Source organism: Pyricularia oryzae, chromosome 2, assembly GCF_000002495.2.
Source record: "Pyricularia oryzae 70-15 chromosome 2, whole genome shotgun sequence".
Lineage (NCBI taxonomy): Eukaryota > Fungi > Ascomycota > Sordariomycetes > Magnaporthales > Pyriculariaceae > Pyricularia > Pyricularia oryzae.
The window spans coordinates 3,248,009-3,272,395 of NC_017850.1; the positions used below are offsets into that span (position 1 = coordinate 3,248,009).

Here is a 24,387-nt window from a genome sequence, read left to right on the forward strand (position 1 = left end):
CGCTGCCCATGACTTGATGCGCAGAATTTGCACGAGCACACTGGCAGCAACACGGAAACGAACTTCCGCTTGCATATACGTACTAAGACATATGAGACGAACAAGGAAAAAAAAGTCCTAAAAAACCAATGCGGGGAACTTTGAACTTGGTAGAAGCGGTCGACCGCCTTGATGTCATTTTTCATTCTATGTGAAGGCAACTGCGCTCGAAACCAGAGTTTACTGGTGGTATATCCTCCCGTGGGCATTACAAGTAAAAACGCAGACTGCTAGAAGAGGAGAAGCAAATTGAATAAAGTAGAATCGTTGGAAAGCAAACACCATACAGCCTAACCATGCTATGAGATTGTATCACGCCAGTGATGTTTCTCGTGTCATTAGTATCTCGCCCAACCAAGGTATACCTCCAGAATGCAAAACAATAAAAGCAAATGCAACCCAAGCCATAAAAGCCAAAAACTCCTGTACCGGTCTGAGCCCACATATCCCAAACGAGCGCCGTCGTTGACCATCCCAAAAATGAACTAGAAACAAAGGAAAAAGGAAAGAAAAGGAAAGAAACATCACATAAGGAATAGAAGCGAAATGGATGCATTCGAGCACCAGAAACAAAATAATAACGCTCCACCAACGCCTCGCTTTGCTTTTTGTTGCATGGAAAAGAGAAAAGTTTGATGACACAAAACAAGTATGCGATGGATGAGTGCTCAGCGAGACTGGAAAGCGGCGGCGAGGCGGCCAAGGATGTGCGGCCTCTTCTGCTCAGAGGGGACAGACTGGTTCTCCTCAGACCCGCAGTAGACGTAGGATTGGTCGTCCCTCTCGGGGGTAGTCGCACGGCTCGACAAAGAGCTAGCGGGGCTCTGGCCAGCCGAGTAGGTGAGGCTGGGCGCATATGGGGATGCGCTGCGCGAGCTGCCAGATGAAATCGAGCTGCTGGCTGAGCGACCCCCGGTGCGGGACGAGGCAGAAGATGCAGGCGAGCTGCCACGGGAGCTCGTAGAATGCGAGGGCGAGGCATCGCGGGCACGTGCACGGGCAGCGGCCTCCTCCTTCTGGAGATATTCGAGACGGACACGCTCCTCGTACTTGCGGCGCTGGCGGCGGGCGAAGCGGTCGGCCACGTCCCGGCGGATGGGCTCGAGGAAAACATCAAACTCGCGGTAAAGATCCTGCTCCTCAATCCTCAGATCCCAGCCGAGCAGGCAAAGCAGCTGCCTCTCCATCTCGTTGACCTCTGCAGTGCGGAAAGAGAAGTCGGCAACGACGCCGCTACCGTCATTGGAGATGACGGGTACATATGTGTACCTGGCCCAGTGCTTGTTCTTGGGAGAGCTGTCGTTCAGGTACTTAGCGGCCAGAATCAAAGTGGCCAGGAAGATGCGATGCGGAGTGCTACGGCGGCCAGTGGCGTGAGGCTGCAGGCGAGCCTTGAGTCGGGTGAGGTAGACCAGGGAAGACATCAGAGTGGGGACCTGGACGTTGGAACAGACTACCAAGCGAGTGATGAACTCCTTGAGGGTTGGCATAGGACCCTCGTCAGAATCCGTGGGCTCGTTCTTCTTGGGGCTATCGCATGCAATGACCTCGCTCGTCTTCATGGCCAGGTACTCGATCATGGGTTCGGTAACAGCATTGTAAACAAACGTCTCGAGAGCGGCGGCGTTGAGCTCCTCCCGGCTCAGCTGCGGTAATGTCGTCGAGTCCATGTTGCTGTATGTGTGGGGGTAGGTCGAGCTGGGCATTGCGGACAGGTATGATGTGGACATGTCGATCGATGAACGAATGGAGGTAGTCGACCTTGCAATGATGTCTTTGTGAAAGGACGGATCTCGACAAAGAAAGGAAGGGGAGGTTATAGTATATGAATCAAAGTGGTGTTGGCCCCCTGTACAGAACGCTTTGTTTGGCTTATACGAGGGGTGCGGCGAAGTTCATGTGCTCCGGGTTTGTTGCAGGGGAAAAGGGGGTGGGAGGGTGTGCACGGGGGGACTCGACAGGGATGAGAGGGCGTGTACACAAGATCAGGCCGACAAGGGTCGGATGGTGGGTGGGTGGAGCCTGGGGTGGTAAAGGGGGGGTGGGGTGGGTAAGTGTGGTTGTAAAAAAAAGACAGCGGACAAAGGGCTTGTTTTGCCCAGCACGGAATGGGCAAGTTTGAATGGACAAGCGATCGTCAGTTGGCGACCCAAGGGACCACGAGGCTAAACCTAGAGCGGTGCCTGACTTTTGGGTTGGGAATTGATTAGTGTCGTGATAGAGTAGACCAGCGTCGGCAGATGGACTGGACAACTGTGGCTTGAGTCTGGGTTGAGCTGCTGCAGGGCGCTCGATTTAATCTAAGTTATTGCAATCTGTTGCACTGGACTGAGGCTGGGCTTTTTGCTGTCTTGTAGCAGACAGAACAAGTCAAATTATCAATGACGAGATGCTGGGGTCTTGGCAGACTACCTGTACTATACTCGGTTTCGAGTGAATTGGAATGCACGTATATGTACGGTTGAGAGTGGCTTGATGCTCTGGGATTTGGCAGCAAGGACTTGGCCGAAAGTCAATTGTCTCTCTGGGCACTGGGTCTCGGGGTTGACGCTACGGTGGCAGATTGTTTTGACGTGGTCGAGACGGCCGGATGCGGGTGTGGCTTAGCGACGGTCGGATTGGTTCGGATCGAGCGATTGGAGGTGGTGGACAAAGTTGAAGAAGCAGAAGAAGCCAACTATTGTTCAAAAAAGTAATTTGGCTGGTGAAAATTGGTGATGATGATGATGCAGAACAAACGGGATTGATTGTCTTGGGCTTAGGAATGCCGCTCTTTTGTCTTCGGCATCAACCTCTTCACAACAGGCAATTGTAGTAAGAAGCTGTCAATATCCGGGGTAGTCGCGTAGTGTACCCTATGCCACTAAGACTGGACAGTCAGCTAACAAGCCCAGGCTCCAGGGGCCGGGGGGGACAAGACAAGGTGCGTAGCGTGGCTTGCGCTGGTAGGATTTGTCTGGTTGGCTGCGGTGGGGCCAGGGTTTTGGGGGGCTTGGTGCTACAGTACACTGTAATGGAAAAAACGCACCTGCGATACAGCAAACTCGACTTGCCAAGTTGCTTACGATGGTGGTAGCCAGCTCAGAGATCGATTGACGCAATTGAGGATTTGATCCTGGCGAACGGACGGACACCAATATCCGAATGTTGCTTTGCTTACACCAACGAGTCGAGTTACTGTGCTGTTCTTTGCCAGACCGAAGCTTGTCCGAGCTGTTTGTCTGTTCTTTCTTGCTTTTTTTCTTTTTTCCTTGCTGGCGGCGGATGGCGGTCACACTTCAGTGCAGTGCCTGCAAATAGTGTTTTTTTTTATCTGGTTGTTTCTTAATTGGTTTCCCAAACTTGACATTGTCAGAGCAAGCCTCTAACATCTAAAATTGAAAACTTTCCGGTAAGGTTGTGCTTACAAGGGCTGTAGGTAATTCTGTGACGAGTTCTGATTGCTCGTTGGGATGCTAAGCAGTCAAACACGGGGCAGTGCAAGGCGCTTGTTCCTAAGCCAAGTACGGAGCAAAAGACGCAGAATCGTAGTAAACGTAAACAAAGACCAGCAAAAGAGGCCTTTCTGCCTGCAAAACTGCCTGCCAAGATTCTGAAGTACACCAAAAAAAGGCCTGCTATCGGTGTTGCTCTGCCGTTTCTAGAATTTTTGCTTCGTTCGCAAGCCCTTGGCGCTTGATGGAAATGATTGTTTATTTTTCGGCTTTGTTCTGTGGCTGGGTGCGATTATAAGCCAGCAAAGTTGTGACCCTTGCTAGAATTGAAAGGACGATAACAAGGAAAATAGCTTCAAGTCTCGGACTCTCAGCTCATAAAGGGATTGTTGTAAAATTAGTGTAAAGGAAGGCTCCCCAGGAGATGAGCTGGTGGAATCGCTAGATCGCTAGATCGATAGATGGAGGCTATTCAAGAGGGAGTAAAATCAAACAAGCAAGCGCCGGGCTTTTTTTTGTTCTGGGTTCGCGGAACCAAAGAGAAGGGATGTGTCTTGGGATCGAATGCTTCGAAATTCAATTCATTCCGCCAAATTAGGACGATATGATCGATCAACGAATTGTCAAAGGGACTAAAACACAACGTGAGCAAGAGGCGATCCCCTCAATTTTTATTCCGCCGAGAGCAAGATTGTCCAAAAGTTTTTCGCCATGCACGCGCGCTCAGTCGTCGCTTCCCACTTGGTGATATTCGCCTACGATTGGCGCCGACCAGTCAAATCCTTCGCCGTTTGGCGTTTGCCGCGACAGCAGACGCACAGCCTGGTCCTGCCAGTCATTAAACAAGGTAATCTACAAGTCTTATAGGCTGAAAGGGGCCTGGCACAAGATTATCAAAACCCATATGTGGCTGCTGATTGAATGGTTCTCGAGGCTTGTATTTCTATTTTGCCACGGGTAAGCATGGGTGGCAAGCTGTCAAACCGACAAAAATAACTGGCTGGACGCGCGATACCGCCAAAGAATTTTGTTGTCCCTCCAATCCACCAGTCGCGCAAGCCGGTGACCTGCCATTGGCAGGAACGCCTGCAGATGTCGACAGATGAAACAAACGGAAAAGTGGAACCATATGCTCCCGCTGCCGACTTCGACATCTGTTGGCTGAGGATACCTAACTGGATGAGTAGATGATAGTCATCGATAGCTTAGCAAGAATTGCTTTCGACGAGCCAGGCGCAGTCAAGTCGTAGCACCACATGGTTTTTGTCGCGATAGGCACCCAAGGCACCCTTGGCGCTTTTACCAAACGCAGGCATGAAATACGCGGAGAGACACAAAAAGAAATCATACCCAACAAACAGCAAAGCCATCAAACAGACTGAGCAGCGGAAGAGTGTTTAAAAATGCCTACGCCTACCTGCATGACCCCTAAAAAGATGACTATTTTACACAGTCATACAAAGGTAGCAAGCATTGCGTGCGGGGGTAGGGATTTGGATTTTGTGAAGAGGCTTTGCGTTGCTTGGCAGTCGATTTTAGATTCCGTACGACAGCGGTACCCTCGGATCATACCCGCGATAGAGAGTGGTAATTCCATACTGTTGATTGCCAAGTTTGGAAGATGGGCTTGTTAGCAATCACGCCGCGTCTCGTATGAAAATTACTCTCGAGACACCGGCCAAATTAATTTGACGTCTGGCACCAGCCGATCGCTCCTCCCACGGCCGTGCTGATGCCGGACTTTGATTGCGTCGGTCGATTTGAATAAGTGGTGATTATCACCGCATGGAATCTGTTCTGGTCTCTGCGCCCTACTTTCAATCAATCATGCCGTGCTGGCTTACAGAGGGCGGCGCGCCCGCCGCAAGCATGCCTCGGATGGATTCGCAGCAATAAACCGTTTTTTGATGAGAGAAAAGAGTCCAATAATGTACACCTTTGGCACAAACCGCCGCCACCGCCCTATGGCGAAGAATCCACCCATGAGATATGAAAAGAAACTAGGTATGGGAATTTCGGGTGCAAGGTCAGGGCGCAAGCTTGCACTGACTTTGCCGCTCAGTCCGCGCATGACGACAAGCGGACGAGAATGGAATGTGGATGGTTAACCTCTGAAAAAAGTGTGGAGTGAAAGTGGACAGGCCGCCCACGGCATTGTCTTGTCGTTCAACAGCTGGACACCCCAGCCGCAACTGGGTAACGTTTTATGTGGGGGCAGGGTGTGTGTTTAAGATCCTAGCCGATTCGTACGCTGTAGAAGCTGCGTTCGTGTCTCCCTCGGAGGGATACCCTGATTACGGGAGACTCCACGATCTACAATACTCTATGCGACTCAGTTCTTTTCCTGATGTTTTTTCCCTTGAACTATGGGATCTATTGAAAGGCTAAAAATCTCGTGGCATGCGGAAAGTCGTCATTTCTTCATGACACGGTCTAGGAGCTGCCCTTTAACTCAATCTCCACAAAGCACATACAGAAGAAGCACGGCGAAAAGATCAAATCTCCTCAACCCGGAGAAAACTTTTGGTTTTATCGATCCCGTCTTTGGCCCCTTGGGGAATTCTGCATCGCCGCGATGACGATGTAGATCGCCGTCTCAGCATAAACTGTCAATCTCAGAAAGCGAGTCAGTGCTGCCAAAAACAATCGACGCTCCGCAGGTAAAAAAAGAAGGAAAAAAAAACAAGAGACGGCCTTCCCGTAACAGGACGGATAGAGTGGTCCCCTCCATCCCATCCCAGTGCATATCTATCGCCAGGGTCCAGGGAGCCATTGTGGGCAGAGTACTGAGAAAAGAACGTCTCCATTCCCGTCCGGGCAAGCCACGAACTCAACTCAAGCACGCGGTTTCAGGAGCTGGACAAGGCGTTCACTCAAGAAGCCATGATGGATTTGACAGGAATACCACCCACGTATTTTTGATCCCGAACCCCTGAACCCCGCAAAAAAAGTCACAAAGAGAAGAACAAAAGAAAACAACGCCCCATAGAGCTCAACCCTGGTACCCAAGCCACCCAGAATGACGATGTGAGTTGTCAAGGCTAAAGTATGGCCAGATCGAAATTATCCGGTTTGCGTTCTTATTCTTGGGTACCGTCTCGAGGTTGAGTCCCCACGAAACATGACAGCAATGAATATCCATGTCAACATCGTGGCTGAAAGTAACAAGGAAATGCGCGACGTCCCAATTTTGTTTATAGTCGAGTGGAGTTTGGAACTACCACGTATAGAACATAGTGGCGCGCTGCAAGCCCAAAGCCACCCAAAAAAAGAGAGCTACTGCGTGGCTGCGATAAAAACTTTGAAACTGCGAATACTTTGTAGAACTAGGTAACCAAACAGCCATCATATGCCATGCACTGAAACATATTGCAGGAGGGAGCATGTTTCCGGCAGTTGCAGACAAGATTGTGGCGGATATATACCACGTCGGCCTATCACCCGAACGGTAGCCTCTGTCCGGAGCATTCCATGGATCGCAGGTGGAGATGGCACCGCTTCCGGAGAATACGGCCTCGGGCGAGGTGGGGTTAGAAGGAGCATAGCCAACGCACAACTTATGTTCGCAACGCAATACGGAGCAATTTATGAATGTGGGCGGGGCGGGTCTACCGAATGTGTCTCGGTTGTCGGTCGTCGAAAGCGGTCGTCATGATTGGGTACCCTTTGCTGAAACATGAAACAGGAGGGCGAGCCATTTGAGCACAGGGGCCGAATTCATGGGCGGCGACTTTTTTGTTATCCTGAATGCCAAGCTGCCTGCAAATCGCTCTTTATTGATAATCAATTGGCCTAGATGGTAGTGCAGATCTCAGGCCTCGCATACCTAACTGTAGCTTGCTAACTACGGAGTAATGTGCCTTAGCTTGCAGCCAGTAAATGTCGCCGAGGAACCGTTTGCTTTTTCGCCTGCAGCAGCCACTCCAGTCGGATGCCTCGCCCACGGGGTCTGCTTTCGGCGTCACGCAGGAACAGCAAACCCCGCCCGCCAGCCACGCCACAAGTCCGCGTGCAGAACTCTCATTAGGTTTTGCTGTTGTATTTGTCTTGGAAATGGCCAAATCACGGGATTCAATGCAAACTTGATGCAACCGTATACCACCAACCAAAATCATCATAGTAATCTTCAACTCCGCACGTTGATGACTCTTAGAAAGAGACCTCAGAAAGATCCACGGCCGACAATCGCCTTACTCCACCATGTCTTGCTTGGTCTCTCTCTTTGCCACCAAAACCAGTCAGGCGAGGCAGATTATTATTATTGACCTGTTCAAAGGATCATAGAGGCGATTGATTGAGTAAGGCCTCGTACGTGGTTTGCGTACTATGCAGTCCCTCCACTTGCAGGCATTGCATTGTCACCAGGCCGTTAATTACCGACAGTCCGGTGATGTTGTCTTACTAAAGGGCTGAGCTACCAAACCCTAACCCGGCCATTAGCGCCGTCTCTCTGCCCAGAAAGAATCGTAGATTCCATTTCAAGTTCCAAATGACGAATGCAAACAAAGCATCAAACCCACCGGCGTGTATCTAAGGAGAAATTTGTCACAGCCTTACATAGCCGGATTGAGGGCCGCCCAAAAAACCGCAATCAAACTGTAAATGCAGCATCGTCTGGCATCCTGGCGCTACGTCCACCCCATCTGCCCCGGCAGAAACCCGAATGTGCATCACATCGCTGCAATCATAATCATCCGCTAGGGTAGCGGCATCGGGCACCAAAATGGACGCGTTCGGATGAAGATGGGAATAGACGAAAATAACCGTCATCGGTATTTGAATCGAGGCTTGTAGAGAATGCAAGGAATATAGAGTGCGAGGGCGTAGTTGGAAAAGAGGCAGCGCTTCTGCTGTGCAGAGCAAGGGAGTGAGTGGTGAACAGAGTCCAAGATGCCGTACGGGATTACGCTGTAGACAAGGAGCAAGGAGCTCGGCTGTCGGCTACCAGCTTTAGCGCGCGGTTTAGAGTTGCGCCCCGATCTCGACAGTAAACAGTAAGGGCAAGCGCGCGCTATCTCCATTGATATCCTGGTCGCCGGCTTTCACCACTCGATTGTGCTGCTACACCATGCCTTGCTGACCTAGGCGAGATTAGAATGCAAGGCTGCGCCTTCGATTCTTTTTTTTTTTTTTCTCCGAGCGGGCCACGGTGTAAGCAGCGTAGCATTTGGGATAAACAACCACAGCTCCATCCCACAGTAAGTCTGCAGATGCCAGCATGCGGGACACCGTGATTGGCTCTGGTGGCCGCCGTACTAAATTTAACGCCGTGCAGGTGCAGCTACCCGTCCAAAATGGAGCTCTCGAACGCCGATCGATCTCTACAACTTTTTTTTTCCACTGCACCGCAAAAGACCAGATGCACCGGCTCACTCCCGCAGAAGAGGTCTGATAAACGGGTTTAGTTTCATACATGAATGTTATAGTACACACCCTTTGCGTCAGTGATCGCGAGAAAATATAGACCCACTGTCAGCATCCAGGCCTCATGCCCAGGTATAAACCTACACAACAATAGCCGCCTGCATCGGTTCCTCGCGCATCCGGCGCGGGAAGCCCCCAACTCGCCCGTTCAGATAGTAACATTACCCTCGAATGTGGATTGTTTCCCTGGATAGTCATCGTCTCAATGGATGCACAATGATGTTCGACGGCTCTCTTTTGTCCTGGAGTTGCATTTGCTTGACTTTCCCTTGCATGCGACTCCAAGGTGGCCCTGCTCCTTTCTCGCCTCCCAAAATACATCCATACCTCTATTTATTATCTGTGAAGCCATACCCGGATCCGGAATCGGCTGCCGAGCCGGTCACTACGCTTGCTGGCTCTGGCCCCCGAAGACAGGGCTACTGGCGTTTTCTCTGATATAAAGCAAAGCGAGCATGTCCAGTGATTTCACCATGATTACTATTTTTACTACCGTAGCTTATCGTTACATGCTTGTTTAACATATTTGGTTTTGTGATGTTACCTTAGCTTGTGTGTTTAATCACCATGCAGGAATAATAAAACAAGCAAGAAAAAAGAATGCTGACATGTACACAAAGGAATGACATGGATGCTATCCACGGTCCAAGTTAGATAAACACACGCCTCCAACTACTAAGTAAGTGGCACAGCCATGCAGAAACCCGCCTAGCTGTGTCGAGGTATTATTAGTGTACCACGCTGGTGATGTCTGTTTGTGGCGTTCTGTACTACACCGCTACCCATATCAAAACAAAGATGCATCTAGTCATAAATGACAAAAGCATTGGATACAATCTTCTTCCCCTTTTGAGACAGTGTGCATATGGAATTGAGAGGTTTGGAGTGACCACCCGATCCCAATAAGCTGAATATAGTCATATGCCTACTTTCCCGAATGCTTACTGCGCTAGATTGTCCGTTCGATCTCATGAGCACCGCCAATGGAACATCTTGATGGAACATGCCGTTGGGTCTGTCTTGCAAATTACCGTCTTATAGCCGCGCCGTTCCGTCTAAGTTCGGATTGTCTCGTTGCCGGCATGAGCTAGGGTTATGTAAATTGAGGTCTGGCGGGAGTATGTTTATAATTAGGCTCCGGGTAATATACATATATTTTTATATCCTTGCAAGTTACATTCATTTGCGCAGTAAAACCACATGAAAAGAGTGTTTTATGTCACATGCCGGTACGTAAGAACAGTTGAGCTCAAGATGCAAATGCAAACGATACTTATGTACAAGGTGAATGATCTACAAAACTACCTATGCGTCTTGATTATGTCCAGATGATCGGAAATTCCCAGGTAGTAGTGTGGATTTTCCAAAATCGTATTAGCATTCACTTGCTCTAGACACGCCCCGGCGGCCGAAGTCCTCACCGGTATATCCAGGCGAGATGGCGTTTACACTATCTGACATACTAAGGTCTCACACCCTGGATAGTCAGCAGAACGGGTATACCGTATCCGTAGAAGCTACTCATATAAATTAGCCCACAAGGCTAACATGATGCTGCATGAACCCAAGCCAACCGTATACTCTCGCTCTCTATTTCCACCCTCGCTCCCTTCTAATAATAAAACACAGCGAAATCAAGTTTTATAAGCATCCGGCCAACTTACAATGGAAAAACAGTTCGGACAGCATGCAGTATCCGGTTCAAGACGATGTAACGATTTGTCTTTGCGCAACGTTGCAACGATCTACAGCATCCAGACCTCCACGCCACTGGTTCGAGCTAGAGTTCTGAGACAACTTGACCAGCGGATGTAGCTCCGAAATACCCTGCAGTGAACCAGAGATATGGAGTGAGAGCCGTGAGACGGTGACAGAATAGGGTCCATCGACCAAATTTCCGTGTAGACACGAATAGACGAACAATAACTTACCCGAAGCGACTCCTCAAGAAGTTTTTGTTCTGGACATGCTAGAAAGCGCACAGGTCCTTCCAAGTGTTCTTCGTTGAAAGACAACGCCAGTCACACCCCAGCCTCAACATTTTTCCGTGAAATTGACTTTGGACAAAAAAGCAAAACCATTCATCATTGCGCCCAACAAGAGGCTCGAGTGTACGTGGAGTGGAACCGCCAAATGGATCACAGTAAAAAAAAGGTAACAAAGGAAATTAGTGTTGATTTTCCTACAAAACACGCCAGGCGCCGACCTTCTAAGCCCGTACCCAGCACAGTAGAACAAGAGTATCGCAGGAAAGAAATGAAAACAAAAGACCCGGGTAGAAGAGCCCATGGCCTGACTGCTTCGCTGCACTAGCAGGCGGAGATCTCGATTACAGCAGCCTGCTTTTTCCTCGGCTCGAGCTGCTCATACAAATAAAGGAGAAGGCTTTGACCGTATCCTGGAAAGCAGAAAAAAATAAGAGATATGTCCATGTCACCTCCGTCTCCTTGTTCTGCTTTCCCACGCAATTTTGCTGTGATGCCGATTCTTCGAGGAATCACAAACCTTGGATACAGATTGGTATATCTGGTAATGCAACCTGGAGATACATTGCACTGCTCATGGTGGCGTGCAAAACAATTCCATGATTGTCATAAAATGAGTGCTGACTGATGGTTGGACCTATCGCCTCGGGGGCGCTGGGGTGTTGTCCTCAAAATATGGGTGGTTGCAAGCTTGTTTTGCCGAGATGCGGCCGGCAGGGTCGTAGACGAGCATCATCTCGAGGAGATCCAGACCAGCGTCATTGAGACCTGGGCAGAGCTTCATGTTTGGATCGCGCTGCCACTTGGGGAAAGATGGCTTGAAGTCAGGGTAGATGTGTTCATCTGTGACGCTGGGCCACGTCTCTTCTGTGGGCGTGCCAAGCAACCTGCATAAAAGACACCGAGGTCAGTCGCAACACATCATCAATGCTGCTTCGTTCGGACTATACTTACCTGAAGATCTTGAAGATCTCATCAATTTCAGAGTCTCCGGGGAAGAGTGGCTTCCGTGTGCACATCTCAGCAAAGATGCATCCCACCGACCACATGTCCACGCCTGTCGAATATTGCCGTCCACCAATCAGAATCTCGGGGGCACGGTACCAGAGCGTGACAACTTCGTGGGTGTAGGTTCGAAGAGGCACACCAAAGGCGCGGGCCAGACCAAAGTCGGCAAGCTTCAGGTTGCCTTCCCGGTCGATGAGCAGGTTCTGCGGCTTAAGGTCGCGATGTAGAATCCTGTGTGAATGGCAGTACCGAACACCATCACACAACTGGCTCATGAACTTCTTGATCATAGTATCGCCCAGACCCAGTCGGCTCAGTTGTGGGCCAGTGCCCTCGGGCAGCGCCTTGCCGCGTCCGCCGTCCGCCACAGGTAGTGCCTCCATGTACTTTTTGAGATCGAGGTCGAGGAATTCAAAGACGAGGTAGAGCTTGGTACCATCAGTGTGCACGATGTTGAACAGTCGGACGATGTTTGGATCCCGCATCTCTTTCAGGAGACTGATCTCTCGAATCGCTGTTGACGGGACACCCTCGTCCTCCGCTTCCAGCCGGATCTTCTTCATTGCGACGATCCGACCTCCGTTGAGAAGGTCTCGAGCCTTGTAGACGACTCCATATGTACCTGTAAGCCAGAAATATAGGAATTCTGTTAGCGGGAGGCCATGTAGCTGGTATGGTCAGAATCGGGTGGATGGCCCATACCTTCACCGATCTTCTCGAGCTTCTGGTAGTTTTCCATGTTTGCAGGTCGGGATTCGGCGAGCTTTTGATGGCGACTAAAAATCTCGGGGATGCGTACAGTCGGAATGCGACAGTTGAGCGCGCAGTTGGTTGTATGTGCCGCTGTTGTCGTGCGCCTTGCGACAGGCTTCCTCGTAAGGGAGTCCCTTGCTGATGACAGGCTCCCGCGAGGTTAATACAAGCAAATAAACGCCAGGGCAATGCGATTAAGCTGCAGTTGCGGGGGCCTGAATTCTTGAGAATCAGAACAATTTGAAAGACGAAGCCTGAAGTAAACGTCGTCTGATGTGGTAGCGAAAGACTATGGAAGAGGAATGAATGGAGGCAAAAGAGCCAAAGTCGGTGTAGTGTTTGTGATGAATTTAATGCTGGCTTGGCAGGGATGACGGAGGGAGGATTTTATGACCGTGGAGACCAAGCTGAACGAGGGGCAGAGCCAGCGCGACGCGGGGCGACGCGGTCCGCGAATAGATATCGTCCAGGGAACGGAAACAGGCAAAAACAACGACAAGGAGTGTGGTTTATCAGAAGAACATGGACCCTTAACTCTTGATTGGGATTATCGAATTGGACCACCTTCTCACGAACTCCAATTCATCTCGACTCTGAGTTCAATTCAATTGTTGGGGTGAAAGCTCGAGGTGCATCGGCCACGTCAAGGCCCTGGCGACGGCTTGTTGATTTGTTTTCTTCGAGGCGCAAGGAGCTTGCTTACAAGGGTTGACGTAAACAAACCCCAGGATCCTTGTGAAGCACGATCCCAGTAGGGTCCGTCAGGTACAGGTTAGCACTGAACAAACAGCCTGAAGCATCTTTACCGGCCCCTCAGCAGCTAGCTAAGGAAACATGTGGAGAACCTGGCCTCTTTTGCGTCCAGTCAATCCGCAACCCCACCAAGAAAACCCAAGTCACAATGCACCAAACATCTTCATCACCACATTGTGCATCCACGATCATCAAACTAAAAAAAAAGGCTTGTCGGAGAGTGCGCATGCCTAGCTACTTGGCAGCCTCGATAAATCCGGCTGTATTTACTGCGAAGGGTCTATGACAGATTGCGACGGTCCAGACAAATAACTATGACTGTCAATCTCACTGAGCTTGACGCGCATGAGCAGCCGTCGGACCAGATGCGGGCAATATGGAAATCATACTCCCGGGCAGACAAGGAAGAACTTCTCTTAAATGGAGCCATCGACGACTTGGAGAAACCTGAAAAGGCAGCCGAGTTTGTTGTCGCAGGCACAGTTCCAGCCGCAACGCTCACCAAGGGCTTCGCCTTTCTTGGATCAGGCTTCGATGCTGCCGCCAGTGACGCACCGATTTATTATCACCCATTGTTACCAGGTGCGGGAACCAAGACAACCATGCATACATAGTATGTGTTGGCTTAACAAAGAAACGCTAACTGTTGTGACAGGCCTTCTTATATTCCCCTCAATCGTACCCTTGGAAGTTCAAAAGACCCTGCTCTCAAAACTCATTCACAGAGATCTCAGCGTTCCAGCTCACCAAACCAACATGCATCTTCATTATGAATTGCCTTACGTGGAGCGCAAGCCTACAGATGGAGAAGGGGAACCGGAAGATTGTAGGCAATCATTCTTCTCCCATTCTCCTGATTCGCCTGTCCGCTTCCAGCCCAAAGACCCAGACGTACACAAACCTCTTTCCATGAAGCAGGTTATGGACCGTCGTCTACACTGGGTGACTCTGGGCGGTCAGTATGACTGGACAAACAGAGTCTACCCTGAAGAGGAGCCACCGAAATTCCCACCCGACGTTGCGGGATTCTTGGAGACGGTGTTCCCCGATACGATCGCGCAGGCAGCGATTGTGAACTTTTACACTCCCGGAGACACCATGATGATGCATCGCGACGTTTCGGAAGAGACCGATAAGGGTCTCGTGAGTCTCAGTCTTGGTTGCGACGGGCTCTTCATGATAGCCCCTAGCGACATTGGTAAAATGTCCGAAGAGGAGCGGCCAGAGGATGTGAAGAAACAATACTTGCTCCTCAGGCTAAGGTCTGGAGATGCCATTTATATGATCAAAGAGTCGAGATATGCGTGGCATGGAGTTCCCAAGGTCCTCAAAGGAACATGCCCAGAGGCCTTGGAAGATTGGCCGGCCGAAGATGGCAGGTTCGAGGAGTGGCGTGGGTGGATGAAGAACAAACGAATCAACCTGAATGTGCGACAGATGAGAGAATGACGCAGCATCAGAGCGTGTTGAAGATGCCTGAAGAGCCATCCAAGCCAGTCGCTCCTCGTATGCGGGTTTGTCAGCTTCAATGAAGGTCACATGGTCTGTCTTGTTCGCCAAGAGAAGCTGTCAGGAATTGTCCATTTAAACGAAAGAATTAGGCGAAACGGCCTTGCTCGACCCCGCAATTATGATAGCGTTCGACCTATCAAAGCACAGGCTTGACTGCTCAACTAGGCAGCAATGGAGGTAAGGCTGGGAGCCTTCGCAAAACAAACGCATGCTTAGAAATGCGACCAAGAGGCCTCAGGTCGCCTTTTCACTTAAAAGCGACCACCCTCCGGACGTTGTCCTCATTCTTCTGAAGATGTACCAGTCATCAATCATAACAATCACATCAATTGCCAAGCAGCCATCTTCGCCAATTAGCCATCTTCGCCAATCTTTTTAACCTCCTCTGGCCTAATTCTTCACCAATCGAACCACCCACAGACCCCAATCCCCCCCATCATGGCAAACATCAGCAGCGTGTTCTCCGAGACCCTGCAGGAGATTACCAAAACAAAACTTGAAGAGCTCGCCAAACGCCGTGCGAGCTTTGAAAAGTCTAAATCTGATGCCATTGCATGTGCCACTGCAAGTGCAGGAGATACGATCCGTGCTGTTGATGCTCTCAGCACTGGAGTCAAGCGATGCTTCGGCATAGCGCTTGACGACTCCGGGTCTGTCATCCTCCAACGCACCAAGCACCACCAGCTCGAGATTGAACTGAAAAACATTGATCGTTTTCTCACCCAGGCTCGATATGACCCGTCAGTGTCTACTGAGATGCTGAGGGGTTGGGGAGAGCTTCTCGAGCGCCACCTAGAAACCCAGTCACGTAAATACGAGTTTGCTGATCTATATGGCAAGCTGGTCACTGAGTGGCTGGAAGCCGATCGTGCTTCCTCCAAAGATTCGAGCAGTGACGAAGGCTTCGAAGATTTGGGGAATGCGGCAAAGATGGAAGGACGAATTGAATGGGAGAAGAATGTGTTCACGCCAGCTGAAGTGAATGAAGATGCCATCAGTGACTACCTTGCAAAGCTCTTTGGCATTCATAGTCCTCAGAACTCGCCCAAGGGAAAGGTCTATCAAGCCCTTGAAGAGTTGCGTAAAGTAGTCGAACGAGAATCCTCACAGATAGCTTCGGACAACGCGTTTAATGTGCAGACTCTCAGGTGGACCATTTCCAGCCTCGTATCCTCCAACCTTTTGCCAGATGAGAAGCGCGAGGTCCTGAAGGACTTTTCCAGCAACGAGATCATCTTGAACGAAATTGCTGACGTCCTGAACATGCGGCTTGCCGCCCTGGACTCGTGGTCCTGGGGTGATGAAGTGCTGGTCGAGCAGCATCGGCAAATCAGCGGGATATACAACATCAACATGCAGGAAGACCTCCTACAAGCCATCTTTCTTCAGTATATCGGTGTCAAGTGGTCTTTGCTGTTCAAGAATGCCTTTGATGGTTTCTATAAATATGGAAATGGGGCTGCCTGGCTGCGGATGGGGACCAAGATCCCCTTGGGGCACAAGCAGAGACTAGAAGAGTGCCTAGGCCCCCTAAAGCACAGAAACAGTGTGCAAAGCAAGCGCCAGGCGCTGTTTCGTCACAATTACTTTGTCTCCCAGCTTCTAACCTCAGTGCCAGAGCTTCTTGGCCAGAAAACCGATGAGGGTGAGGAGGAAGCAGAGTATTCCTCCATGCAAGCAAATCAGCCCAGAAAGAGGGCTATAAACGCCTTGGCTCAAAGGCCGGCTGTGGCTTCTCAGGCAGCATCTGTGTGTTCGGCGTTCGGAGGTACGTCCCGAGGTGGGGGCTTGTTCGGGTCCGTGTCCACAGCTCCGCCCACGGGTGGGCTGTTCGGAGCTCCGCCCACGGTACATACTAATTCACTGTTCGGGGATCCAGCGGAGCCACACGAGGAAAACCTCTTCGAGCGGAAATACAAGCTGAGCCATGTTCCCATACACCTCAAGCAAAGTCTTCTACACATCTTCTCCACAGACATAGCTATAGAAACTGCCACCAAAGGGGAAATCAGCGCTTTCCATTCTGTTCTCAAAGACTGGAATCCACTACTCCCTCACGAGACCATCTTGGCTGTTCTCAAGTTCTTGGGCGTCTCCTCCAAGTGGCTCGACTTTTTCTCCAGCTTCCTCCGCGCGCCCCTCAGGTTCGTTGGGGACGACCCGTCCTCGACCGAGCCCAGAGTCAGGCGCCGGGGCACACCAGCATCGCACCAACTGAGCGATGTCTTTGGGGAATCGGTTCTATTCTGCCTTGACTTCTCTGTCAATCAAGCCACCGATGGAGAGCCTCTGTGGAGGATCAAGGATGACATTTGGTTCTGGTCATCAAACAGCGTGACCACGGTGAAGGCGTGGAAGGCGGTATCTGATTTTGCCAAGGTGACTGGGACCTCAGTGAAGGATGAGAAGTCTGGGTCTGCCCGGATCTCGAACGTCAGTTTTAGGGAGGGAGGCAAATCACGCCCGGTGGATCCTTCGCTGCCCCAAGGGGACCTGCGTTGGGGGTTTCTGCGCCTGAATCCTTCCTCGGGACACTTTGAGATTGACCAAGCCATGGTCGACAAGCACATTGTTGAGCTGCGTAAGCAGTTGGACGAGAAATGTGGAAGCGTACTAGGCTTCATACAGGCCTGGAACTCATTTGCGGCGTCTTTCTTCTCGTCCAACTTTGGCAAGCCAGCCAACTGTTTCGGCAGGGCGCACGTGGATGAAATGCTGTCCACTCATCGTCGCATACAGCAGGACGTCTTTGCTACTGCCTTTGGACAAGGAGAGAGCAGTCGTAATGCCACCAGTGTTGTTGACTTCTTGAAGAAGCTCATTGATATGCGATTTGGGGTCAAAGACATACCTGATGGATACCTGTTCTTCCCCGCAGAGCTCGGAGGGTTGAGCCTACAGTCTCCCTTCGTCACGCTTCAGCAGATTCGGCAGTCAACACTAGAATCACCCGAGGAGCTCCTCGAGCGGCTGTTCAGGTCAGAGCGGGCGAGCTACGAGTACGCCAAAAAGCTCTACACGGAGTCGCCTAACCACCGGCCTCAACCCGACTCCATCTTTGCCCCTAATGCCCGCAAGCCTTTCATCTCGTTTGATGAGTTTGTACACTACCGTGAAGCTTTCGAGCACCGTGTGCACGACGGCATAGTTGGCACATACACCGTCTCGGACGTATTTGACAAGCTGAGGCGGGAGCCCAAGCCCCGGCCCATCGATGCCGAACACAACGAGAACGGCGCCATAGGAACCGCGCTTTCCCGACTCAACAGTGGAGGAACGCATGGGGGCGCCGTCACCTCCCGCAGCATTGCGCATCCCTGGAACAGCATGACTCCCTACTGGCAGTGGGTCACCATGATGTACGGCCCAGAGATTGTGGAGCGGTTTGGCGGTCTGTCTCTGGTGGACGCCGGCCTGCTCCCCATGGGAATGGTCAGCATCTTTCGACAAAAGAGGGTGACATGGAAGGAGTAGGGCAAGGCAAGCAAGGTGTGCTTGATCCGAGGAGCAAATGGGCCAGGGGTATTTGTTGGCTTTGGGATGTTTGTGCGCGTGACAGTTTTTGGATCTAGGTTAATGGGATATCTACAATGTCAATTGAGTATCCAGGATCGAGACTCTTAATACGTGATGTGACCCCTGTCTACCTGTGGTTAGTCGCCAATGACGTTCTGGAGAGTGCTGTGTCAATCCGACCCCAGTCGGCCATCAAGGTTCTCAAACCCTCATCATGGTGGGTTTTAGGGATGCAGTGCGACAGCATCAAACTAAGATGGGCCATCAAGGTTCGCGCTTGACGATGATGGACGTTTTGATGCGTCGGGAGTTCCATTGATTACTGAGGAAGCCTAGTCAGATAGCAATAAACATGTTGTTGGTTTTGAAATAGTATAAATAGTAAATCTGTTCTCAACCCTGGATAAAATAACGTGTGTTCCAGTTGTGTTCCCCCCGTGACTTGTTTGGAAAAAACGCCCCTGTTTCTTTGCCCTATTTCCTAAAAAAAGTCTACAATCGTGACCTACTCATCCTCTCAGTCCAGTCGTAACAATGGCAACACTCGAGAGCGACAACGATGCGATCCTCGACATCCTCATCGTCGGGGCGGGACCGGCCGGCCTCGCCGTCGCCTCTCGGCTGTGCGAGCGGTCCCCGTCGGCGCTCTTCACCGACGAGGAGCACCAGCGGTACCACTGGATCAAGAAGCACGGGCACAGGATGTCGCTAAAGTGCAGAAAGGGAGGGGCTGTGATCCCGAGCAGCGGCGGCAGCTGCTGCAGCGACGCCGGCGGCGATGCTCCGCCCAAGTGCCGGTTGCGGTACAAGACGCTGGTGCTGGACGCGACGGGGGACAGCTGGATGAACAGGTGGAACAAGCTCTTTGCGACTTTCCAGATCTCACACCTGCGCAGCCCCATGTTTTGGCACGTCGACCCGGCAGAGAGGGATGCGCTGCTGGCCTGGGCGCATGAGCTGGGGCGGCAGGATGACTTGGTGGAGTTGAGGGGTTGCGTGGGCAAGGAGATCAGCAAGCATCTCCGCAAGTCTAGGATATCAAAGCACTCAAAGTAAGAGCCCTTGGGGTGATGTGTTTGTCGTGAGGATGCATAAAAAAAGGGGAGAGGCTTGTGTACTTGCACTAACCTGCTGTCAACCCCACCTACATAGGCATCATTCGGTGGTTGAGATTGACGAGCGTGAAAGAAAAGACTACTACACGCCGCCACAGGCTGTGTTCGCCGACCACAACAAGAGCATCGCCAACAGATACGGAATACAAGATGGTCTAATCCGGCAAGGACGGGTCCAGGACATCAAGTATGCCAAGTTTCCCAACGTCTCCAGGACAGAAGATCTCTTCCAGGTCAAGAGCGAGGATGGCACTACACACTATGCCCGGTCAGTAGTCCTTGCTGTGGGGCCAGCAAATGCCCCAAACATCCCTGCCGGCATCGAGGGCCTATCTCCCGCCCCAGGACAGTGGGAGCAACCCCCGCGGACGTCGCACTCGATGCGGATAACACACGGTCAAATACCGGATCCGGCAGTCCAGAAGATTGTAGACTCTGGAAGGACGACAAACGTGCTGGTCATCGGTGGAGGGTTGACATCGGCGCAGATCAGCGACGTCAACATCCGCAAGGGGGTCACAAAGGTGTGGCACATGATGCGAGGCACGGCCAAGATCAAAGCGTTCGACGTGGACCTGGCGTGGATGGGCAAGTACCGCAACGTGGAGCATGCATACTTTTGGGGCGCCGAGTCGGATGAAGAACGGCTCGAGCAGATCCGCAAGGCCCGCGGCGGAGGAAGCATACCGTCGCTCTACTGGAAGAAGGTAAAGGCGCACATGGCCTCTGGGAAGCTGGAGCTGAGGCAAAAGACCAGGCTCACCAGCGCGAGCTTTGACGAGGCGTCGCAGAAGTGGACGGTCAAGACCGAGCCGCCGATAGACGAAGCCGTCCTACCAAAGTTTGACTTTATCTACTTTGCAACCGGCATCGAGGCCAACGTCGAGACCCTGCCGTACATGCAGACGCTGCTAGAGTCGCACCCCATAGAGACCCAGGGCGGACTTCCGTGCCTGACCGAGGACCTCATGTGGAGGGACGACGTGCCGCTTTTCGTGGCGGGGCGCTTGGCTTCGCTGAGACTGGGTCCAGCAGGACCAAACCTGGGAGGTGCGAGGACCGGCGCCGAAAGAATCAGCTGGGCCCTGGACGAATTCCTCGAGGAGAGGTTGGCAAGTGAGGAGTCGGAGGGGTTCGAGCCGGAGATCTTTGACGAAGAACAGGTGGCGTTTGTGACTGGTAGGAACAACCGATATCGCGCGCTCTCTATCGAGGGTGAAGAGGAGTGGTGATGTGATCTGGTTAGTTGGTTGGTTGGTTGGTTTGTGTGAGTCGAACAGCACGCATGGACTCAGTCACTCTGCATGCTGAAAATTCTCGGTACCTTTGTTTGTTTCAATATATCATACTTGGATAAATCCTTCTTTTGAATCTCATTGATGGATCAACCAGGAACAAAGTGACTGACTAGACCTGTAGCAAACCCTTGTCCTCCGGATACCTTCCTCAATCCGACCCCGTAGCTTGATGCTATTTTTATCTCTATTCCAAATACTTAGCTCTGGCTAGTTGCCGATCGCCGAGCCTGATTTGGAAAATCACTATAGCAAAGGCGGGAACACGGTACAATATCCTCAAGCGCCCCCGGAAATAAAGACACTGAACGTCTGTTTTGCTGGTCCTGCAATATCTATTTTGATGTTATCCTCAATGGGTGTGTCACATTCGGATACGGCACCTCGGAAGTTGTTTGCGAAGAGTGCTTTTGAGAGAAGAATCACTTTGGGTAAATGATTCAAAAACCGAGCGCGATCAATTGCATCATAGACTTTTTTTTTCTCTCTCTTTATCTTTCTTCTCTGCCTGTCTCGATCAACGGACATGCCTGCCGATTACAATTAATCACACACACTTCCTTCCCAAATAACGTTCCTTCCCGTTCCAGTCTAGTTTCTATCGGGAGTTTCTTTCGACTTTTGCTCTGACCTCTGGCGGTTCACCGAAAAATCAAAGTTTTAAAGACACCCAGTCGCGCTGCCCAAAGTTTGGTTGCGCTTGGCCTTTGCACGACACCCCTAGCCGCATCCAAAACTCAACCTTGTTTAAGCGACTATTCAGTAAACTTCAACTAATCGCGGTACGGAAAAATATGGAAATGAAACAATGTCATTGTTCTCCAACCTGATGATGACTAAACAAAGTCAAACCTGACTACAGCAGGCCGACAGACGGGGGAGCACCGACTCTCTCAGCCCTCGATCCTTGGCGGCCCTGAGAGAAAAAAAAAAAAAAAAAAAAAACACCACCCATGAGCATTCGTCAAATTCCATCCATATTACATGCCTGATGCAATACACACATTTCAACCAGTACACAGCAGCCGTCTAGGGTGAACCCTGAGGGGCCTCACGCCAGTCAGGGGCGCGCTTCTCAAGAAAGGCAGCAATGCCCTCCCGCTTGTGCGCCGTCCCGTACGAGAAATAGTACAAACTTCGCTCGAACTCGTCGTCCCTGCCCAGGTTATCGCTCCGGCAGATGGCCTCTTTGGCCAATTGCACCGCCGTGGAGCTGAGGCCAGCAACCTGTGCGGCCTTGGCAACGGCGCCCTCCAGCACCGATCCAGCAGGGAAGATCTCTGCGACCAAGCCGTGATGGAGTGCTTCTTGGCTCGTGATTGTTGCTCCAAACAATATCATGCGCATCGCCTGTTGGGATGGTGCCACCGATCAGTATCGTCGACCGCTGACCATCAATCGCCTTGGTCTTGATTCACCAGCCACTCACCAGGTACTTTCCCATGGAGTTTGTCAAGCGTTGGGTGCCACCGGCCCCTGGAATCAAGCCGATCTTAACCTCTGGGAGCCCAAAATTTGCGCTTTCAGAAGCAAAGATCAGATCGCACTAGCAAGATTCATTCGATTAGCACAGGCACTGGAAGTCATTCGTCCAAGCAGCTTGCTTGTCAAGGCCAACTTACAGCGAGAGCAACTTCGAACCCCCCGCCGAGCTGTCATCATTATATCATTGAATCATGTCAGCCAACGGTACACCACCACCTTGGCTTTTTTTTTTTTTTTTTTCTCCAGCGCTCGGACGGAAGTCTTACAGCCATCCCTTCCACGGCAGCAAAAATGGGTTTCCTAAACGACGAAAATCCATGGCACAGATCCTCGAGATACCTGCACTTTCTCGCGCCCTCTCCGTCAAGAGCCGATATCTCCTTGATATCGGCACCAGCTGTGCAGGGAACATGTGAGTTTCATTTCCGAACCGCTCGCCTAGCCCACTCCATTACGCCCACTTACCGCAAAAGAAAGTCGCACTGCCTGTCACCACGACCGCCTTGACCGTTTCGTCTACCGATGCATCACGAAGTTTGCCCAGCAATTGATTGATAAGACTCTGCGAAAGAGCATTCCTCTTGTCTGGCCGATTCAACTGCAGGACTAGAACTCCGGGACTAGGTGTGCCGCTCAGCACCAGATCTGCTTCCGTGATTGTCATGGTTCGCGCGCGGGGTTGGAGTCGAGAAGTGGTGGGTAAATTCAAAAGGGTTGTTGTTGTGGCAAGCTCCGTCGGCTCGATATTATCTTGAACCGTCGTTGATGTGCAATCCGATCACCTAAAAGGTCCAACGTGGCTAGAGCGATGCAGATGGATGTCACAAACATACCTACCCGGGCGGGGAAGTCACGAAGGTCCGTGTGGCACAAGTGGTGCCCCGACTGGATGTTCCGAAGCAGCCAAAAGGACAGCACACGGATTGGGCCCGACCGGCGGATGGCGATCCCGCGGAATACCATGCAATCTTTGACGTGGGAACAAAGGAAAGCAACTAACTATCGCATCCATGGTTGAACAGGCCAAGCCAAGTGCATTGGTTCCGAGAACGAATCTGGAAGGAGCATGGGCTGCTCAACGTCATGAAAGTTCACTATTAAGAAGCAGCGCGGCAAGTCTCTAGTTTCGCCATCTTCATCGTCTACAGACCATCCTGGTTCGCTCATTCGCTTGTGGACGGGCGAATTTCCACCATTGAGGGGCCGGGGTGCCAATGCAACTGAAAATCATCTGCGGGCGAACAGGGGGTCCAGAGCAAGCAAGCATCTATCGACAGACAACCAAGAGTCGTCTGGGCATGATCTGCCACCACAAACCCGTCCAAGATACTCAACAAGGAGCTCAAGAAGCACTTCTCGAACTACCTGACACCAGCCTCGGTTCGGTAACCGTTGACTTGCAGCGGCCAAATATTGCACCACACGCCACCCCCGGGGGCGCGAGTCATACATCCCATAACGGTTTATCAGGGGCAGACTGCTGCATGCATTGACCTCTAGAATTGCTTTTTTATTCAATTCCAGGGGAAGAGACAGGCCGCTTGGCAGAGAGCGACACCAAGACAGGAGTTCTCCGGGTTCCTACGGATGGAGAAAACTGCAAAAAAGAAAATCGCGGCCACACACGAAACAAGCGAGGGCCAACGGGTGTATTCACCTGTATCCGCGGAATGGTTCCTCTGCCTCTAGCGCGCCGCGCCAGGCCGTCCTCATTTCCATTTGGGTGGGGAAACGGGCCTCTGAACAGCTGCAAGCCGGTTTTGTTAGATTTGACCAGCCGCCCTACAGTGACGCTCGTTTAAAGTTGCGGGAGGCGTTGCGACGGACGAATTTTGCCGCGCCGGGCACACGTGCACCTCCAATTCACCAGCCAAAGGCGTTTTCGACAGACGCCACCGCCTCTAGTAGGGTCGGGTATGCACAAATATTGATCGCTTGAGCAATCCTCGGCCAGCGTCTTTTGGGGGCGTGTACTCCAGACTCCAAGGACGAGGGTTGTTCCGCCAACACGAATTTATCCCGCCTCCACCTCGGGGATTTGACACGAGCGACTGAATACTAGAACTAG

General features: G+C 51.4%; 7 protein-coding genes across 7 annotated transcripts; 4 read left to right on the plus strand and 3 right to left on the minus strand.

Annotated features, from left to right (window-relative positions):
• Window positions 1–115: 115 nt before the first annotated feature.
• Window positions 116–1,951, minus strand: MGG_01361 (PHO85 cyclin-1). The gene has a single exon (XM_003714244.1). It carries the CDS (start codon window positions 1,767–1,769, stop codon window positions 708–710), a length of 1,062 nt encoding a protein of 353 aa, XP_003714292.1. The 5' UTR covers window positions 1,770–1,951; the 3' UTR covers window positions 116–707.
• A 6,412-nt stretch (window positions 1,952–8,363) lies between these two features.
• Window positions 8,364–9,335, plus strand: MGG_15680 (uncharacterized protein; the record flags this gene model as incomplete). The annotated part of the gene is made up of 4 exons (XM_003714245.1): window positions 8,364–8,368; window positions 8,660–8,671; window positions 8,992–9,052; window positions 9,246–9,335. 4 exons carry the CDS (start codon window positions 8,364–8,366, stop codon window positions 9,333–9,335), a joined length of 168 nt encoding a protein of 55 aa, XP_003714293.1.
• Window positions 9,336–11,000: 1,665 nt separating this feature from the next.
• MGG_01362 (CMGC/CDK/CDC2 protein kinase) lies at window positions 11,001–13,427 on the minus strand. Its single transcript, XM_003714246.1, has 3 exons — window positions 12,593–13,427; window positions 11,837–12,512; window positions 11,001–11,769 (listed from the first exon to the last, which is right to left on the minus strand). The coding sequence occupies exons 1-3, from the start codon at window positions 12,627–12,629 to the stop codon at window positions 11,520–11,522; spliced, it is 963 nt and encodes a 320-aa protein (XP_003714294.1). The 5' UTR covers window positions 12,630–13,427; the 3' UTR covers window positions 11,001–11,519.
• A 283-nt stretch (window positions 13,428–13,710) lies between these two features.
• On the plus strand, window positions 13,711–14,845 carry MGG_01363 (oxidoreductase; the record flags this gene model as incomplete). Its single annotated transcript, XM_003714247.1, has 2 exons — window positions 13,711–13,978; window positions 14,052–14,845. 2 exons carry the CDS (start codon window positions 13,711–13,713, stop codon window positions 14,843–14,845), a joined length of 1,062 nt encoding a protein of 353 aa, XP_003714295.1.
• A 501-nt stretch (window positions 14,846–15,346) lies between these two features.
• Window positions 15,347–18,382, plus strand: MGG_01364 (uncharacterized protein; the record flags this gene model as incomplete). Its single annotated transcript, XM_003714248.1, has 1 exon — window positions 15,347–18,382. One exon carries the CDS (start codon window positions 15,347–15,349, stop codon window positions 18,380–18,382), a length of 3,036 nt encoding a protein of 1,011 aa, XP_003714296.1.
• Window positions 18,383–18,958: 576 nt separating this feature from the next.
• MGG_01365 (FAD binding domain-containing protein) lies at window positions 18,959–20,771 on the plus strand (the record flags this gene model as incomplete). Its single annotated transcript, XM_003714249.1, has 2 exons — window positions 18,959–19,476; window positions 19,577–20,771. 2 exons carry the CDS (start codon window positions 18,959–18,961, stop codon window positions 20,769–20,771), a joined length of 1,713 nt encoding a protein of 570 aa, XP_003714297.1.
• Window positions 20,772–21,645: 874 nt separating this feature from the next.
• MGG_11223 (enoyl-CoA hydratase/isomerase) lies at window positions 21,646–23,477 on the minus strand. Its single transcript, XM_003714250.1, has 5 exons — window positions 22,785–23,477; window positions 22,586–22,716; window positions 22,457–22,486; window positions 22,264–22,380; window positions 21,646–22,184 (listed from the first exon to the last, which is right to left on the minus strand). The coding sequence occupies exons 1-5, from the start codon at window positions 22,981–22,983 to the stop codon at window positions 21,864–21,866; spliced, it is 798 nt and encodes a 265-aa protein (XP_003714298.1). The 5' UTR covers window positions 22,984–23,477; the 3' UTR covers window positions 21,646–21,863.
• Between the last annotated feature and the right edge of the window lie 910 nt (window positions 23,478–24,387).